General features: G+C 35.8%; 1 protein-coding gene across 2 annotated transcripts; it reads left to right on the top strand.

The window, feature by feature from the left end:
* The first annotated feature begins 11,230 nt into the window (after positions 1 to 11,230).
* On the top strand, positions 11,231 to 19,774 carry LOC139147481 (galactosylceramide sulfotransferase-like). Of its 2 annotated transcripts, XR_011555729.1 has the most exons (3): positions 11,231 to 11,351; positions 16,655 to 16,739; positions 17,057 to 19,774. XR_011555729.1 is itself a non-coding variant. In XM_070718591.1 (2 exons), exons 1-2 carry the CDS (start codon positions 11,245 to 11,247, stop codon positions 17,625 to 17,627), a joined length of 1,080 nt encoding a protein of 359 aa, XP_070574692.1. In that variant the 5' UTR covers positions 11,237 to 11,244; the 3' UTR covers positions 17,628 to 19,774. The 2 variants fall into 2 exon arrangements, 1 of the variants encoding a protein (XP_070574692.1); XM_070718591.1 differs by having other exon boundaries at positions 11,237 to 11,351; positions 16,655 to 19,774.
* Positions 19,775 to 20,869: the final 1,095 nt, after the last annotated feature.

Genomic DNA, 20,869 nt, shown 5'->3' on the forward strand with positions numbered 1-20,869 from the left:
TATTTCATCGCAAGTACGTAGCTTTGAAGTCTCAAGTGATCTATAAATCTGGAATTGAATGTCGTGTTGTATGAAAAATAACTTTATTTTGAACTGGCAACGTGGCAGTGAAGATATTGACCAACTGCACAACAATTTACTAGGTTACACACCATTATACTTCACAAAAAACATATATTTGAATGGAAGTAATATAATGTAAAATAATTCGACTTTGAAAAGTTGATAATGGATCATTATTTTGTACTAAAACGAGCTATTACACAGCTTAATAACATTGTGGTGCTGTGTGTATTCTACAAGTACATGTAGAAGGAGACCCAAATGTGTTTTCAGATTGAGAAAGCAAAGATTGCATCTAGTGTTTATGAAAGGAACAACTATCATCTTTCAAAAATTAAAAAGTAAAGAAAAATAGTAACAGTTTATATTAGATTGCTACAATATGCAAGGGGTATAGCACTGGTGAAGTATTTGTGCAAAATTGTTACAGATAACTATGACATTATTTTCCTTCAGTATTTGGCAAATACCAGAAATAAAATGCAAATAAAATGAAAAAAAATTGCTTAACAACTAAACAATCATAAATGAATAATCAATGTATGAAAACATGTCTTTTTACCCTCTGTGATTCATGATTCAATAATTGCAAAATTTCGTTCAATGAATGCATTTAATTTTCAGCACACTCCCGATATAGCGACATTTCACACCATAAGCTCAGAGCATTCATCTTGCTGATAAATATACAAAGACTAACATGGCAAATATAAACTAATATGTTATCAAATGCATATAAAATCGTCAGCGAAGAGTACAGGCTTACTGGGTTCTATTGTCCGAAGGTGATGTTGATGCCTTGTTGCGAACATAATTAATGTAGTTTTTAACATTGAAAAACTGTCTCCAAAATCCGAAGAATTCCTCTACGAAATTAATACCAAAATTATTGCTTTTTTTAAATCATAGAATATGGAAAACAATAAAACGACTCAACTGGCTTGTATCTTTACATAACAATGTGACTTTGATTTTATCCTTTTTAACATTGTCATCTTTCTGTTTTCTTTCCACGATTGAATTTTTCACTTTCGATGTGTCGTATTGACTATTTCATCACACCGTTTGATCAAGAAATACGTTGTGTGAGAAATTTAGAACTGACATTTTTTGTTGAGTTGTTTGATTTATTAAAGTAAGAGTTGCAGTATTTTTCCAAACTTATTTAAAGAAAAACGTTACTTGCACAAGTATGTAGACGTTGGATGCTGTTTGGATTGTTTCCTGTGTGTAAGTTCTTGTGTATACCAATGTCAGATCAATGAAATGCGACAGTGTAAGCGAACTAAAATCAAACGTTTTGTCTTCAGAATTTATATGTTTGTGTACTTCTTACGGCGTTGAAGTTAAGTATTCACTTTGAGTCCTGCGGATTCTCATAAAGTGCATGAGTTATTTTAATTTGTCTCAGTGTGTGGTTTTACGAGTGCCCAATATACTTTGATTTGATTGGATACCAGGATAATTGTCTCATCGTGATTGGTCGTTTTATTTTTTATATGTTGGTTGAATGTGCGCCGTGTCTTTGTCACGTTTTCATCTGACTGACTTTCATTTAGCCAATCATTACCCTGTACATATCTCATTTGTATCTTAATCCACCAATAGAAACACACACACACGTTGCAGTACTTGCACGTTTTGTGTACATCTGTATGTCTCATTTGCATTGTTATCGACCAATAGTAATACAGACATAGCAGTACTCGCACCTTTTGCCACGTTTCAGTCCGTTAAAAGCAAACGTGCGAGGAAACGTGCTTCAGTTCAAGCCTGTAGCCAGAACGGCAACATGTAAAACTGTGTTTCTGTATATTTCAGGTTAGTAGTTGTATTTTTCACAGCCAGTTATATTTTCACAATCTTAATGTAATTTTGCAACTCAGTAATGGAAAAATTCAGTTAGTTTCTGTTTAATGTGTAATGTGAAAGCGTTGTAATTAGTCTTTTGTCAAAATAATTCTTTCTGTCGGGATTATATATGTATGTACGTGTATTTTCTTCTGCAAAGAGTGTATTTTCTTAAAGTGTTTTGTATTTTGTATAGTTTCAGTTCAAGCCTGTAGCCAGAATGGCAACATGTAAAACTATGTTTCTGTATATTTCAGCATAATAAAAGTTGGCAGTTTCAACTGCCATTGCTGGAGTGCCGTGTATCCATGTAAGAGCGGAACCGTGATAAATTTAAAAAACAGAATATCCTGATTTACATTATTAAATTACGATGAATGAATTACATTATCTTTACCCCCGTGGAAAAAGACATATTATTGGCTGAGTTCTTCTTTTCAATTTGCCAAATAACAGAGAAAGAGAGAGAGAGAGAGAGAGAGAGAGAGAGAGAGAGAGAGAGAGAGAGAGAGAGAGGGGGGTTGTCTTGGAAATATTTTTCTGATACTGTTTAATTGTATATTTTTTGTTTTCAATCAATGCAGATTTGTAAAAGAAAAAAATCGTCAATGGCATTGCCATAATATAACAGTAAAGTGAAGATGGTTTGTGGGCGCAGTATACATGAGACATCAATGACATCCTCTACATTTCTGAAAACTTTCCAGCTGTAGAAAAAATTTATTAATTATCACCTAACACCATAAATGATTGTGACACTCAGATCATTCTCTGCAGATCATTCTCTGAAGCAATGACTTGGCTTTACGCGGACAACCCTGGGACTTTCCCGGTATTGGAGGCAGTTCTCATATATCAATGGCCATAATTGTGACTCAAAATACATCCACTTTGAAAAGCGAACAAATTATCGGTCATGCGGTGGAGAGAGGCAGAAAATTCATTTGAAAACTGTGTATTCGGTTTTCAAAGTAGTTAATTATTACCAATTTTTGCATTCGAAGAGGCATTTTCCTGCAGCTGTGAAAGTTTTCACTTAAGGCTTATTAAGGTAGAATGCGCCTCGGTGACAGATAGTCTGACTCTCAAATTGCTACAATTCTTTTCTGATCTACCACTTGTGGGGGCTCATTTAGAGCTCATGGAGAAAGAAAAACTTTCACCGTCTTAGTTTTTCGAAAATCAAACATTTTATTATTCCCTCTGGAGTGGACACAGGAATGGCGGCCATTTTGAACTTAATGTCGCAAAATGTCGGGTAATTTGTTTCGCTAGTTCTAAACTTTTGCACGGTGACCCCCGATTTATATTGTCTATTTGGTAAGAGAACGGTTAAACGTTTCATTGAGGAAAGTTTGAGCAAAAGTTTAAGTCTTTCACTTTCGAGGCGCGCACTAACTTAAGCTTTGGTGACTGTTCAGTTTTTCACGTGGCTGGGGTTAGTCTTCAAGTTTCTGTCACCGTTCTGTTGAAAAGAAGCGACTCCTTGTTTTCAGAACGTTTGTCTTATTCCCAGGGTGATTGTATCTTGATGCGTTTACGTGAATCAGGGCAAGGTTACTCTGTTGGGTAGATTAACCGTGGTCAGGGCGATAATCTTGCACACCGTATACGTAAAAGCAAGAAGATCATGCAACAGGGTGGTGGGTTATGGACTGTAACATATTCAGCCAATTATACATTGTTCGCCCGTTTGATCGAAATTGTCACTTCCTTTATATCTGCAAATCATATTTGAAAGGAAATTTAGGTTTTCTGTTCACGATTTTTGTCAAAAGGTAAAGAAAGACATGCTACCCTTGTGTGCCATACGAAAAAGCTTTTTCATATTTGACGTTACTTTCACAAGAACTACGGTCAGCCGTATCGAAAATTGAGAGAACATGGATTTACAAATTTAAGCTTTAAGGGATTAACTTTTATCGTAATGAAGTTTTGTTTGTTTCAATCTAGTGTCTGTTCAATAGCAAAGACATTCCAATGTTTTCTGTTTGAAATAGTTGAAAAATTGTGTTACCTTTTGTGTGCCAAAATGGCATAATATAATCATAAGTCTTGCTTTTGATGAACTTTTAATAATTTATTTCAAGGAGGTGATAATATGGCTGTGTCAGCAAAACAATACAATTGTAGTTTATTTTGAAGTCATTTGTTCCAAAGCAACAACGGCTAATGAGTAGGATCATGTTTCCCGGGGTTATGGTTTTCCTTCTGTCAATCTTGAAGATTATCAATCACTGCAATAGATTCTCTACCTCTTCGAGATTCGAATAATAACTCGTACCCATTACTTCCTTCTTTATTTGATAATTACGTTAATTAGTTCAATGATCAAATTTAATTTACAGTGGATCTGATCGACCAACGATGCATACGACTTGTATCAACTGTCCAAGTCTACCACTACTTGCTGGTACACCAACAAACCCATGGACCACAAAGCTTTAAATGTGACAATTGCAGATGTGTAAACAAGCGGGATTTGAGGGATATCGCGCTTACCATTCCCGAAGAGCTACTGCTGCAACTGGACCACTTGATGCCAAACGTCGACGAGCAACTGATTTGCAAAAGGACGGGAAATCGAAGCAACGCTGTAAGAAGCTATAACAGAACATCTGATCGACAATTGCAAGACATCAGCAGAATTCTACAAGGTAAGCAAGAATCTTTCTCACTTCCAAGGGCACCTTTGGTAAAGCCAATTCGTTGACAAGTTTGGTTTCAAAGTTTGGCTTTCAATAATTTCACCCTCTGGCCTTTAAAACAAAGCAATTATTGGTGCAATATCCATAATTTTTACGCCAACAAAGCACGTTGGCAAATGTGCAAATGGATATGATCTGGTAATGGCAGATATATGCTGCTTGTAGTTACTTAAGGAACGTGGGGCGCAAAAAAGCCATATCTTGTTATCAATAATTCACTATGTACAACGAAACTTCTCGTGAGTGTGTGCATACTATATACATAAAATACGTGGAAGAAGATGTGTGCTCTGACGTTCGGATTGTATTTTCAGGGCATGTAGTAGAACCACCAAGGAAGCTGGCTTACGTTCAGTCGACGACTCAGAATATTGCCAAACACAAAGACGCACATTTTCAAGGGACCTGCCACATCGGTCAGAGGTTGAGGTCGCCAGGGCTGCCAAAGCATTGGAAATTCCTCGAAGCATATCTGCGGCGTTGCCATCGATAAATATCACAATTATTATACATCTTTCGAAATAAAAATACCATAATAACAATGATATAAATGTATTTCTTTGACTTGAAAATGTTTTTGTTGTCTTTAATTCTATTACCCGGGTAATCTTATTTTATGTGAATTTTCTGAGAGGTGATTCTAGAATTACCTGGAGGTAATTCTAGAATCACCTATCGACATCACCTTCAACTGGATCTTTTCAGATAGAAGGGAATTTGTCTGAATAATTACCTCCGACTTCAATGGAGTGACGTCAAAAACTCTAACAGTGTAACAGTCCAATTGAAACCATGCAAGAATATTTCCAACGAAATAATTTTGAAGAGAATTCTAGAGTTTATTAGCCCACAAATGCTGACAAGCATAATGTCAAGAGTTTATCACTTCGGATCCAACTATTGTAACATAAAATTTTGAAACTTTGCAAATGGCGGGAAGTAGCTTTTAGAAAAACAAATAATTTGTTGCATATCTAATGTCCATTTTCTGCCCCTATATATTTACTTCATTGGGAAAAAATATAAAGCCGCATATATTTCCGTGTTCAAAACCCACTAGCTTTCGCTTCCTATTTAAGATATGAAGTGAAGTTCTTAAGAATTTCTGCGAGATGTTGTCGAATTTTCGCAATATTTAACATTAAAATGATATATTTACCCACTAAGCACATGCAATTTATTATAAGTGAATAGTTGTATCAAACGAACCAAGTGTAAGACAAAAATTTCCCACTCGTGTGCGACGTTCCATCTCAGTAAATGTGGGTATGGTATTATCTCTTACTATTCCTATCTTTACAAGACTGTAAATTAGCATGATTGAGAAGCTCGGCATGGACACACACTGATAATGAAACATTATATGTTTCATTGTTTCATTCTTCACAACATCATCTTATGTTACAAATGGGAAAAGCCAAACGCTAACGGTACAATTTACATTCATAGACGATTTGGTTGTGAATATCAAATTTCTTGAACCGAAAATCACATGACTACAAAATGACCCAGAAAGCAATGTGTTACTTTCTGTCGAGGTATAGAAGTGAAATCACGTTTAATTCGAATACAATACACGTACTATCATTCTGCGATCCTAAAATACAGCTGCTGTGTGACTCTATTCACTGCGCCTTAGTTCAAGGACAGAGCGTATATAAACTTATCGCAAGATGTTGCACAGGGGATTCATTCTTTTCGTTTGGCATTAAATTACAATTTCCAAAGTTTTTGTTGTGGTTATCATTTCGCCCAGAGTTTACATCGGTGTCAGACGTGTGGCCACTTCAAGGAACACCAGAACAACAATGAAAACTGTGTTATCAACAGGTGAGACATAGTTATTGTTTTGTTGTTTTAGTTTGTTTTCACGACTGGTTTATAACAGGTTGTAGGTAGGGTACAATTGATCTCAATGTTATTGCAATGCTGCAAAGCAGGAGTAGACAATTCTTATTGTCTACAATAACCACGTTGAAAGCAATGCTTGGAAATACAAGTTATACAATTAATTCCCAAATGTTGGGATAGAACAGAAAGTATTCTTTCAAAATCTGAAAATTTTAAAATATTAAACTACAAAAGTTACTAGGCAAAACAAAGTATGTAGTTGTCACTCAGAAAACAAATGCTTAACTTTAAAGTTTAAACTACTGTCTCTTTCATACAATCACAATTTTTGTAGTAAGAAGAGTGGGTAGCTGAACAAATCATTACGACCTTTCGTGTAAATCCTCCTTTTAAGTGCCCCAAGTGTCAAATAATACAAGTCCCGAGCACATATACAGTTCTTGTTGAGTGAAATCTCCATTAGCTGTAAATTTTAGCCATTTATTTTGAATTCTGAATTTTGTATATCGACTATTTTTTTTACTTTTGATGTATCGTGTAAACTATTTCGTCAAATAGTACGTTGTGTGAGAAATTTAGAACTCAATATTTTGATGACTTGTTGATTTAGTAAAGCAAGAGTTGCAGTATTTTTCCAAATTTATTGAACAAAAAACACGTTGCACAAATATCTAGACTTTGGATGCTATTTGAATATATTTCCTGTCTGTAAGTTCTTGTGTATACCATGTCAGATCAATGAAATTGTGGACATCAGAAGCGAAATGAAATCAAACGTTTTGTCTAGAGGATTTATGCTTGTGTACAACGTTGAATTTTAGTATTCAGAATTTTTGAGTGCATCTCGGGAATAGATATCCGGACTCTCAAACTTTTACAACGCCTGCTCTAGTACTTATTAGGGCTCATTTTAAAGGACTAGGAGTAAGAAATGTTTTCCCCGTCTTAGTTTTTGCACTTTTTAATTGTATTTTTATTTTTATTTATAAAGGAAAAATAGGTCAAGGCATTGCCATAATACAACAGTGAGTTGAGGATGGTTACTGGACACAGCATACACGAGACTGACGAGGTATAGAAGTGAAATCACCTTTAATTCGAATAAAATACACGTACTGTCATTCTGCGATCCTAAAAATACAGCTGCTGCATGACTTTATTCACTGCACCTTAGTTCAGGGACAAAGCCTATATAAGCTCTTCGCAAGATGTTGCACAGGGGATTTATTTTTCGTTTCACATTCAAATACAATTTCTTTATAATAGCTTGTGGTTTCAATTTTCGCCCGGAGTTTACATCGGTGTCAGACGTGTGGCCACTTCAAGGAACACCAGAACAATGATGAAAACTGTGTTATCAACAGGTTTTGATTTTACAACTTGTTTATAACAGATCGTAGGTTGGGTACAATTTATATCAATGTTATTGCAATGCTGCAAAGCAGGAATAGAGAATTCGTTTACTCCATACTAAGCACGTTGAAAGCAATCCTTGGAAATACAAGCTATACAATTAATTCTCAAATGTTGGGGTAGAACAGAAATATTCTTTCAAAATCTGAAAATTTAAAATATTAACAAAGTATGTAGTTGTCACTCAGAAAACAAATGCTTAACTTTAAAGTTGAAACTTCTGTCTCTTTCATACAATCACAATTTTGTAGTAAGAAGAGTGGGTAGCTGAACAAATCGTTACTACTACTTGCTGGTACACCAACAAACCCATGGACCACAAAGCTTTAAACGGGACAATGGCACGGATATGTGAACAAGCGGGACTTGAAGGATATCGCTCTTATCATTCCGTAAGAGCTGCTGCAACTGGACTACTTGAAGCAAACGTCGACGAGCAACTGATTTGCGAAAAGACGGGACATCGAAGCGACGCTGTAACAAGCATAAGAGAACATCTGATCGACAACAGCAAGACATCAGCAGAACTCTACAAAGTAAGTCAATTTTGTTTTACTTCCTAGGGCACCTTTGAAAAAGCCAAAAACATATTAGTTCACAACGACAAATCAGAATATTGCCAAACGCGAAGACGCACAATTTTCAAGGGACTTGTCACAACGGTCAGACGTTGAGGTCGCCAGGGCTGCCAAATCATTCGAAATTCCTCGAAGCACATCTGCAGCGTTGCCACCAATAAATATCTCAATAATTATACATCTTTTGAAATAAAAAAAAATAATAATAATAAATTACTTCTTTAAACTGTTAAATGTTTTTGTTATCTTTAATTTTACTCCCGGGGTAATCTTGTTGAATGTGAATTTACTGAGAGGTGATTCTAGAATTACCTGGAGGTAATTGTAGAATCACCTATCGGTATCACCTTCAACTGGATCTTTTCAGTTAGAAGGGAAATCGTCCGGATAATTACCTCCGACTTCCATGGAGTGACGTCCAAAATTCCAACAGTGTCATAGTCCAATGAAACCATGCAAGCATGTTTTCAATGAAATAATTTTGAAGAGAATTCTAGAGTTTATTAGCCCACAAATGCTGACAAGCATAATGTCAAGAGTTTATCACTTCGGATCCAACTATTGTAACATAAAAATACAAAAAAAAAAATCGAAAAATCACATGACTACAAAATGACCCAGAAAGCAATGTTTTACTGTCTGTCGAGATATAGAAGTGAAAACACTTTTCATTCGAATATCATAAACGTACTATCATTCTGCGATCGTAAAAATACAGCTGCTGCATGAGTCTATTCACTGCACCTCGGTACTATGAAAAAACTTATGTTAGCTTTACGCAATATGTTGCACAGGGAATTCATTCTTTTCGTTTACCATTAAGATACAATTTCCTCAGTTTGTGGTTACCATTTTCGTCCGGAGTTTACATCGGCATCAGACGTGTGGCCACTTCAAGGAACACCAGAACAACAATGAAAACTGTGTTATCAACAGGTAAGACAGTAACAATTGCCAGTTACGTAAAAAAAAAAAAACTTTAATAGAGTAACTGATTTTCCTTAGAGTTTTACGTTGTGATGAAAGAAATAGACTAAATTTTGAATGTTTTATCGACTTAAAGACGCAATAATTATTGTAATTTTGTAGCTAGAAGACGAAGTCTCTCAATGGGCTCTTGGTTTTAGTGTAACCATGGAGCCATGGTGTAACTGGCTTTAGTGCGTCTCTGCTACCTCCATGATTTCAGTAACTTCAGTATTTTGGGGGGACGTAGTTTCTAATTTTTCGTCAAGAGACACTAGAACACAATCTGGGAAAAAACACTGGAAATTCCCTTGCAAAAATAAATTGGCTCCCGTTTGCACTGGTCTTCGGACTTTTTAGGGGTAATTTGTACTGGTTCGGGATAAAAAATCACTGGTCCGGGACCTCGGATCAGGGTAATTTTCAGGCCCTGCATACGTGCGCATGCGTAGTTATTTACGAACATTCTTGTGGCCCTGTCCGTCAAAGGAATAGGGGATCAAAACGAGGTAATTGCCCCACCCCTCGGGCACAGTTTCATGGCACACACGGTCTAATCCCCCACATTTGTTCCGTATCGCCCGAGGTGGGTGGGGGGGGGGCGGGGTGACTGGCGCATTGGTGTGCTATGTAACTACACACAAGCCAGAGATCGCTTCAAGACATAAAGATGTCGTATGATAGGACTCCTTTACCATAAGACACATTTCATTTTCTTTTGACGCTTACTTAGCAAAAAGACGATTTACAACATTGTTCAGAAACCACAAATTAATATTTCAGAATATAATGAATGTTGGCAGTTTTGTGAGCAGATGTTTTCAGAAAGACCAAACTGAGTCAGAAATACCGCATTAGGTTTTACAATGTATTAAAACAACAATAGACATTTCAATTTTGGCACACTAGCAACCAACAAGCTTAGGATCATGGCATTGGTAATTCATGCTTTTCAGGTTTTTGTCTTAGCCAGTAATCAGTTATAATAGAACCAATTTCATCCAAAAGTAGTACAAGCAAAGTATTTGGCGGCAATTACGCAAATCGATTGTTTCACACGGTTGTTAAAGTGAAGTGCGCCCAGGGGACAGATATTCGGACTCTCAAACCTTTTCAATGCTTTCCTGAGCTACCGCTTGTGGAGGTGTATTTTAAAGCTCTTTGAGTACGAAAAGTTTCAGTCCTATAGGTTTTAGAATATCGACAATTTTACTTTTCCGCATTGAGTGAACACAGGAATTGCAGCCATTTTGAATTTCCAATATTGATAAATATAAGGTAGGCCTAATGTGTTTTTCCAGTACCAAACTTTCACGGTGGCACCTGATTTGTATTCGTATTTTGTTAAGAATTGGTTGAAAGTTTCATTTAGGAAGGGTAATGTAAAAGGTTAAGTCTTTCACTTTTGACGCACATACTACATTAAATACATTCACTTACCAACCAATTTGTTTCACGCCTAAAGTCATTTCTCATGCAAGCATGTGGCATTTTGTTCAAACCTAGCATTAATTCAATATTTGCCGTGGGTTATCCAAGTGTACTTATTATGTTGGCTTATGTCAACTTTGTCTCTGCATATCTAAAGTAGTTATAAAGACTTCTCGGAATCAATGTTTTCAACTATCAACTTAGAATCGGATTCAGCCATTTAGTACGAAATCTATGCCGTCGATTATGGTACATTTTTCTCGGAAAAACCATCAGTGTAAAGAATTAAAGATGAACATTGGATCATGAAACATTCATTGAACAAAACAGAAACATAATTCTTAAGCTTTTGATTTTTTGTTTCTACTGCAGTTCGTAGCACCATGGAGAGATACCGATTGTCATTTTTCATCATTTGTTTGTTGTCAACTGTGTCAGTCCTGTACTTTAACTATCCGACAAGGACTACGAAGATGTATGACAAATATAGGTGAGTGAATTTTATGGTAAGTTTCCTGCTGATGTACGGCTGAGAAGGTCATTTCTGATTGGTCTTTTGCAATTGTTTCTAACCACGTAAGGAGTCTGAAACTAAGGCTATTGTTAAGCAGATTGGCTGTTTGGAAATGATTTGATAAATGACAATGTATTAATCAGCCTTTAAGCGACAATCTTCCCGGACGCTACACATTGCCCCTAGTCTTGTGCATAGTTTTACTAAAGCCGAGGGAGGAGAAACCATATTATGTTTCTATCGGGAATATTCTATCTCCACTGTATGCTAGAATATCTATATAGCAACTGTTGCCATTCCAAAAAGATCAGAGAATGTACTGATCAACCATACCCCTTGAAGACTTGCCTTTAAGTATTTATATTTATTAGTTCATTCTCATATTTTCTTTGCAAACCATTGCCTGATATTATATTCAAACTTTTCTGTTCTTGTAACTTTGAAACGTACAAGTCAGTAAAGTTACATGGCACAAGACCACTGATTAATTTCCCATAGGCCATCACAGTAGCGTTGAGCTCAATTTTCCCATTTTAAAACATTCAGCGGCACGAATCCTCTTAACAGCAGCGTGACTACTGATGAATTTTTCGCGTGGGCAAGTCCACGGAAATTTTGAGATAACGATGAAAATAGCGCCCTCAGTGGTGTTTTTGACAAAATTCAGGCTTATTGTTATGATTTGTATGGGCCTTAGAACTCCACATATTACCACAGAATGCTTCAGCCACCATTAACAACAGTCTTCATTTTGATTTAAGCGGCAAAATATCTTTACAAAATTACTTCAATTTAAAGTTCAAACCAAACAAGCATCCATGCAGGTATCAAAACTTCAAGGTCTGCACTATTTTTCTTCCGAACTATCTTCGTCGGGTAACGAATCCGGAAGTGAATCGGTGGTCTTGTGCATGCCAAATCTTTTACTTCATTACATATATCATCCTATAGCAAGTGTTGCTTACCAATCATAGATGACAAAAATGCGACTCTCATGCGTTTTTGTAAAATTTGTCTTTCTTCAAATCGTCTGCTGAGATCGTTTTTGAATATAACCTAGTTTGTTTGTTTGGTATCATTAGAAAGGTAATTAGCTCGTCTTTGAAATGACATGTAGTATTATGCAATATCTGGTATAGTTTTCATCAAATATGACCAAAACTTACCTGATATCCCAAAATTTACATCGCAAATTACCGCCATAACTAATTCAAATTCAGCCAATTTTTAAAAGGGGCAATGTTTTGTATAAAATCAGTTTTATTTGCTACAGAGACATACCAGAAATATAATAGATTTTTAACAGAAACAATACCGGAAACGAATAGCTGTAACAGCCATATTTTTTAGGATATCGCAAAATCACAGTGCTGCAGACTGGCCCCTATTTTGTTAAGATATTCTTCTCGTAAATCATCTGCTGAGCTTATTTTTTAACATAACCTGACTTGTTTGATATTATTAGAAAGGCAATTTATTACTATTTAAAATGACATATTGTAAACCGGTCTTCTTGTAAGTCATCTGCTGAACTTATTTTTTAACATGACCTGGCTTCTTGGGTATCATTTATTAGTTTTCAGAATGACATATTGTAATATGCAATATATTTTATACCTTTCATTGAATAGGGTAAAGACTTACCTCATACCCCAAAAGTTTAAATAGCAAATTACGGCTTATCTTAAATTCTACCATTATTTGCTACACATAATACAAAAGGCAATGCTTGTATGAAATCTGTCTTGTTTGTTAAAAAATTATGTCACAAATATGAAATAAACTTTTACCTGGAAGATAATATGATTTAGTAGCCATTTGGATAATTTTGGAAGGGTACCCAGATATGGCAAATTTGCTGAAACACATACATTTTTTCCGAACACGTCTTTATGAAAGTTGTGAGCCGACTGATTTAGATACATAACCCAGAATTGTAGGGTAACATCGGAAAGAATATTATAATTTTTCATTTTGGCATATTGTAAAATGCATTATCATCTACCGTTTTCATGCAATACCCCGAAAACTTACCCCTACCCACACGTTTCATCTGCAAACTACAGCTGTCCTCCAATAGGTAGTTTTAGCATTTCATGTAGATAGATTCTATAAAAAGACAAACATTGTATGAAACCTATTTTTCTTGTCAAAGAGACATTTCCAAACTATGAAGTATAATTTAACGGGATAATTATTTTGATTTATTAGCTGTAAGGATCATATTTTGAGGGTAGCAGGCTATGGATAATATATTGCTTAAACCTGTGACAATTTTATTAAACGTCTCCATGAAAGTCATCTGCCAACCTGAATTTTATACGGAGCCCAGATTGTAGGGTATCATTAAAAAGAGTTGTTATCGCTCTTTAATTTGGCATATCATAAAGTGAATTATCGTCTTAAGTTGTAATGATATCGCAGAAAACTTACCCCATCCCTTAGTTTTATTCGCAAACTTGATCTGTTCGGAAGCTTAATGCAGTTTTTGAACAGATGTAGTTTGCGAATAAAACTTTTCAAAAATAAGTAAAATTTTTTTGCTACTTCATTACCACTTCAGATGATAGTGCAATTTATGATACGCAAAAATGTGTGATAAAAACTCTTTGTAATGATACCATACAATCTGGGTTCCGTATAAAATTCAATTTGGCGAATAACCTTCATGGAGACTTATCTAATAAAATTTCACGGACTTCATGGATATACATCCTCTTTCCCTTTAAAAGATAATCCTAACAGCTTTTAAATCATAATAATTTTCCCGTTAAGGTACATTTCATAGTTTTGGAATATCTCTGCGACAAATGTAATAGGTTTCATACAAAGAGCGTTTTTTCCCTAGAATCTATCTACATTAAATGCTTAAACTACCTATTTGAGAACAGCTGTAGTTTGCGAATGAAACTTGGGGTAGGGTAAGTTTTCGTACTGTTGCATAAAATCTGTAGATGATAGTGCACTTTATTATGTGCCAAAATGCAGAATAAAAACTATTCTTTCCAATGTTACCCTACAATTCTGGGTTATATATCTAAGTCAGGTCGACTGAAAACTTTCATAAAGACGTCTCTGATAACAATGTAATGTATTTTAGCAAATTTTCCACATCCGGGTACCCTTCCAAATATGATCCAAATGGCTACTAAAACATATTACCTTTCTGTTAAATGTCTATTTCATATTTGTAACATACTTCTCTAAGAAACAAACACCTATTTTATACAATAAAGAGTTAAAAAATGTAAAACAATTGGCAGAGTTTGAGATTCGCTGTAATTTGCTATGTAGACTTTCGGGTAGGGGTAAGTTTTTGTCATATTTCATGAAAACAGTAGAGGACATTGAATATTACAATATGTTACTTTAAATACAAGTAAATCACCTTTCTAATGATACCTTATGTTAATAATAAGCTCAGCAAATGACTTATAAAAATACAGATTTAACGAATTGCATGCGAGACGGCAGTACTGTAATTTTGCTGTCCCCTTTGAAATAGAAACTGTTACCGCTTTAGTGACTTTGCGGTACCCTTCAAATATGACTGTTACAGCCATTGAATCCGAACATATTTTCTGCCAAATTTCTATTTCATATTTCTAACGTGTCCCTGTAGCAAATAAAACAGATTTCACACAAAACATTGCCTTTTTTATTATGTTAGGTAAAATATTTGTAGAATTTGACATTAGCTATGACAGTAATTATCGATATAAACTTTGGTGTATGGGGTACGTTTCGTTCATAATTCATGAAAAGTATACAAACATTGCATTTTGCAATATTTCATTTTAAAGACTAGTTAATTACCTTTCTAATGATACTAAACAACCCAGGTTATGTTAAAAAATAAGCTCAGCAGTTGACCTACAAAACAGACAAATAGAGAAACAGACTAGCAACGGGTATTGTTCAAGGCGTGAAGCGGTTACGTAACCCATCCATGTTCGCCTTGCCTCAGGTAGCTCTCGCCTCTCTTTTCCAAAGAGTGCCGACCATGCATCCTTCGGTAATTTTCGGATTTTCGCCTATTGTTAAGCGAAAGTATGTCCGGCAAAATTTGTGTTGTTGTCATGTGGTGCTGAGTGGAATTGGCGTGCTGGCGAAAACGGGAGTGTTTTGAGCTTAAGGAAAGTGAGTTTACCATTTTAAAAATTCCTCTCATATTTTTATGAATATATAATGAGTGTGATGAACCAAATTTGAAAGTCTTTTATCGATTTTGTCTGGTTTTACTCAATGGTTTACGGTCAGTCATACCGTCTTTTACACGTTCGTCAAGGAAGGACATGTTTATGAAACTGCTGGCGTGTTATGTTTTGATTGGCGTGAAGCAGTGTTTCTTCCCTGAGAGCTCACACAGTAATTATGGTTGCTACGCGACTGGCAGCATGATGCCATCTCGTCGTATTTTTCGCATAATCTCGTGCAATTATCAACCACAAACAAAGTCTCCAAAAAGTTTAACACCTTTGAAGCTCATTTTAATATGAAAAGGCCATAGTCTGCCGAGACGACCATGGATTAAAAGGCATGCCGCGTTGTTAGTTTGTTTATTTATTTGTCTGTGCCTACAAGAAGATAGATAAAACAAAAATGCATCAAATCTGCATTACTGTAATTTTGCGGTACCCTTCAGAATAAGCAGCTTTTCACATAGGGATATTTTTTCTGTTAAAAGTCTATTTTATATTTCTGACATGTCCTTGTAGCAAATATAACAGATTTCATACGAAGTATTCCTTTTTTATTATGTCTAGCTAAAAAATTGATAGAATTTGAGATTAGCTGTAATTTGCGATGTAAAACTTTTGGGTACGGGGTAAGAGTTTTGGTCATATTTCATGAAAACTGTACAAGATATTTCATATTACACTAAAACAAAAATAAATTGCCTTTCTTATGATACCAAACAAACTAAATTACGTTAAAAATAGGCTCAGCAGATGACTTACAAAAAGATAGGTTTGACAAAAATGCACGTGGGTCGCAAAATCGTGATTTTGCAGTACCCTTCAAAACATGACCGCAAGAGTTATTGCATCCCTATATTTTTTTTAAAATTCCATTTCGTATTCTAGGGATCCCAAGGCTTCTGAAAAATACAGGTTTGTTATCCTGTTGGGGATGCACGTAGACCTCCTCTAGCCCACGGCCTAATTGGTTTTGGTCTGCATATTTGTGTTCATCCGTTTTTTTTTCACGTATCTTTTGATTTCACAAAAATTGTAGTCTATTTCAAAGTTTCATTTTCTGTAAATAATGGTCCACAGGGGTCACGTGAAGTACAACAGTCCAGCTCCCGACGTGTTCACTGCCCACGACCAAACACCCACAGTGCCTCAATCCTGCAAGCAGGTGAACAGATTTGTTTTCATAAAACCAGGGAAGACAGGCGGAAGTACAGTGTCCTCGTTGTTACACCGCTTTGGTATGAAGAATAAGCTAGTAGCTGCCATCCAACCAGACGGCTTTACAATACGATTGGATAAAAAGAATCATCATCTCGGGATTTTAAAGTACAACTGTAGCGATTTTCCAGGTTACGACTATATTTGTTCGCATATTAGCACGTATGACCGCCTTTCACTTGAGCGTGTTGTTGCGAATGCTAAGTATTTCACAATTTTACGATCACCGTACACGCACCTTAAATCTATGTTTTACTTTCATAGGAGAAGAATGAATCTCAGTATGCAACCAGATCCGTTTATGATATACCTGAATGAAAAGAAGAAGGAAGTTATGGTGAATCCAAATAGGAAAAAAAATTTCTTCTGCCGCCGCTTTGATCTTGATATTGAAGCTAACGAGACATCTTCACTTGAAGCTTTGCACCGACTTAACAAAGAGCTCGATCTTGTTATGATTATGGAATACTTTGACGAGTCCCTTGTTTTACTCAAAAAGGCAATGTGTTGGGACTTTGAAGACATTATCTATCACCCTTGCAAAGTGCACTCGGAGTATCAGCCCCCAATGACCGATGAAATGCGAGACATAATAAATCAGCTGTCAGATGCAGATATACGCCTCTACGATTATTTCAACAAGACTTTCTGGGAAAGGGTTGACAACTATGACGGTGACTTTGAAGCCGATCTATCGAAATTTCGATCGATACAGAATGCTGCTTCGACGAGATGCGAACGAAATCAAAAGAATGACTTCTGTTTCAAATTGCACTCAGACGTTACTGAATTGAAAAATATAATATACAAAAACCAACTGAAGTGGATGTGTTGAAATGACGTGACCGATCGCTAGGAAGAAATACAAATACATTCAAGTTTATATTTGAATGTATTTGTCAGTGCGTGTTATTCTGGCTTTCATTTTACATTTTTTATTTAATGATTTACTTAAAACAAACATCTTCATGTTTCATCTATGCTGTTATTTACTCTATGTATGTATGTATTCGTTAACAAACCCAAAAAACAAACAACAACGCGAAAACATCGGAAACTGGGTTCCCTGTCATAAATCTACCTGGTATTACGCAAGTGACATCTCCCCTTTACCGTTGCTCATCGCTGACATTTTGAATGTCTATGTTTTCAAATTATTTTATGAGAAACCTGGTAACAATTATTCAAAGGTGTAAAGAAAGTTAAAATACTAAAAGGACTTGCAGAATTTTTGAAGGACTTTCTATAGTCTTTACAAAAAGGCGAATAATAACTTTAACATCAAACTTACGCACTGAAAATGCAAAGAATTTTCAAGCCCTTCTCTGAACAAATTGACTAACTGTGCATAACTTTCAAGAGAGAACAAATGACTTAAATCAGATAAATAGTCAATTACAGCGACCACTAATGCGAGAAGCAGGAATGGAGGACTGGCGCTTCAAGAAATTCAACAAGGGCAGAGGAATACTGTTAAAATGTGGATTACATACAATCAATATTACAGCAGAAACTGGGTAAAAATAGTTTCATTGATACAGTGAATTGTTAACCATTGCCAGCAGCTTTTGTCCTGAAAGCATGGAGATGGAAACAAGTCTTGCATCATTCTCCATAATATTTGATAGCCCTGCCACCTCCCCTCCTTTTTTATTGCCAATAGTTATTTTCTGTGTTAATATTTCGCGTTTCCAAGATATGTGTAGCCGATAATATACCTGGTGGTTAAAGCATTCTCGGATAGTGCCTGTCCTTAACAAACTAATTTGTTTATAATGAACGTGCCCATAGATTACAAGCAATATAATATAATAGCAGGTGCTTAACTCGAGAGCAACTGACATTAGGCCAAATGTTAGGTTAAAAAAGTACGGCACTTCACCCTTCCTTGAACAACATCCCATCACTTATAAACTACCCTGAAAGCGTATGCTGAATAAATAATACACTGAGTACAGAAAAATTGTTCAGGGATATGCTCTATCTCGATGAAATGGAGGAAACAAAAATACAGAGCTCTCTTGTAGCATAAGTGCATCTTCGTATGGTTACAAATGCATGTACCGGTATATAACAGTACCTGCTTGGATAAATGGTAGATGTGAGGCGCATCTCAAAAACTCAAAACTCATTACCCTTTTTGACACCTAAAATCTTGTTTTAGACCTCGATGACCTTTGGCTCTGGTCAAAAGTAACAACATTGAAATGTGCAAAGCATTAAGTTGGGTTTTAACTGAATTTAGGTGGGTGAAATCATTCCCATTTTGAACCCTAAAGGCTCTGAATTTCACAACCGGACTTTATAGCCGATGTCGCCGAAAAATGCGTCCAAACGAGCGGCACGTGCTAACTCCACGAAGACCCATACACGACCGAATCTTTCAGTCTGTTGAACGTGTTAGCAAATAAGAGGAGACTCATTTGATTTCTAAGGTGGGGCGAAGATAGTGGATAAGGCAGCAAATTTTTATGCCATCACAGGGATTACATTTTTTTTCTTTCGACAGTCCTGCGTTAAATTATATTTTTGCGTATGCAGACGCAATATAATTTTTCAGTACCCAATTTATCACATAATACCGTTCACAATTCCACTTACATGTCACTTGTTCAAATCTGTATACCTATAAAAAATTTGTCGTCTTCTGTAAAAAAGAACTTGTATTCGTATAATTTCATGAACGGGCCGTCGATCATAAAGCTGATGCACTAGAAGCGTAATTTAAATTTTGGTGTCACCCCTCCCCCTCAAAACGAACTCCTAAATGCGAAATTGGTTTCGGGAAAAGTGTGCTGTTAATATTACGTACCGACCTGTTTTCAACACACACTATGTGCACATCAACTTGAATATATTACGTACCGACCTGTTTTCAACACACACTATGTGCACATCAACTTGAATATAGATAAACTCTACGTTTACACTTATTCAACGTTCCAAGTTGTCTATATTCTTCTGTCAAACTTCAAAAATGGGTTTTTTTTCTGACAGTTTTCTTTGGTTCAGGTTTTCGTAATTTTTAACCAGTTTTTTTTTTCGTCGGAGCCGTATAATCACATTTAAATGAGTCCATACTTTACCACACACGAATACGTGACCCATATCTGTATTGCCATTCTTTCTTTTCTGTTTTTTCTTTTCCGGTCCGTTCTGCTTTCATGTGTAATATTTCAAATGTCGTATTTGTTATGGTTTCACGGTCTGAATATTTATCTTGCTTTATTTTTTAAAGTAAAATCCTTATTGCGATTTTGATGCAAGCGAAACGAATAAGGGTCTGATTTACTTTCTAGTGCGTTCCCACAGCCTTTTTGATCTACGTCCCTACATTTCATGTTTTCATCTGTCAGGAAATGCTTGTTTGTTTTTCTAGATATAAACATAGAATAATACACTGCTTTAAAAACAATGTTATTGCATCCTGTCATGTGTTTTTAAATTTTCACTAATTATAAAGCCTAGTCAAATAGTTTCATCATACTGCTTCTATACTGTATCCATGCTTATTGCAAAGTAATAAATTCTTTGTTTTGCGTCCCTACCCGCCTAGGTTTTTAAGGTTTTCATGAAAAACCACACAGTGTATTTGAATAGGAAATTTTAGGACATACCCGCTTAGCTTTTCTGAACTAAAATTTTGTTACAATTTTGTATTTGCTGCAATCAAATTACATTGTGTTATTTTCTTGTGTGTGTTTTTCAGCCGCTTAGACGCGTACCTTTTCCCATTTAGAGTGACGCAAAACAAAGAATTTAATTACTTTGGCCTTATTGCAAATAAATCCAGAAATGTGTTCCATGGTCTGTCACTGCGATATGAAGACACTGTGTGCAATGAATTCACAATCATACATTTGTATCATAAATTCTGGCAACATATCCAGCAACACACAGCCCTGCTACCTAGAACTATCTTGAACTGACAACGGTGCCTTTCAGAAGGCGACAGCAGGCTCGAATAATCGGGACAACGCATCAGATCACCTACAATTAAAATAAGTTAACATCAATTTGAATCAAACGGTTGTAAAATTAGAATGAGTTGACGGATGACGTTCATTATTTTTTATG

The sequence above is a fragment of the Ptychodera flava genome, chromosome 13 (assembly GCF_041260155.1).
Source record: "Ptychodera flava strain L36383 chromosome 13, AS_Pfla_20210202, whole genome shotgun sequence".
Classification (NCBI taxonomy): Eukaryota; Metazoa; Hemichordata; class Enteropneusta; family Ptychoderidae; genus Ptychodera; species Ptychodera flava.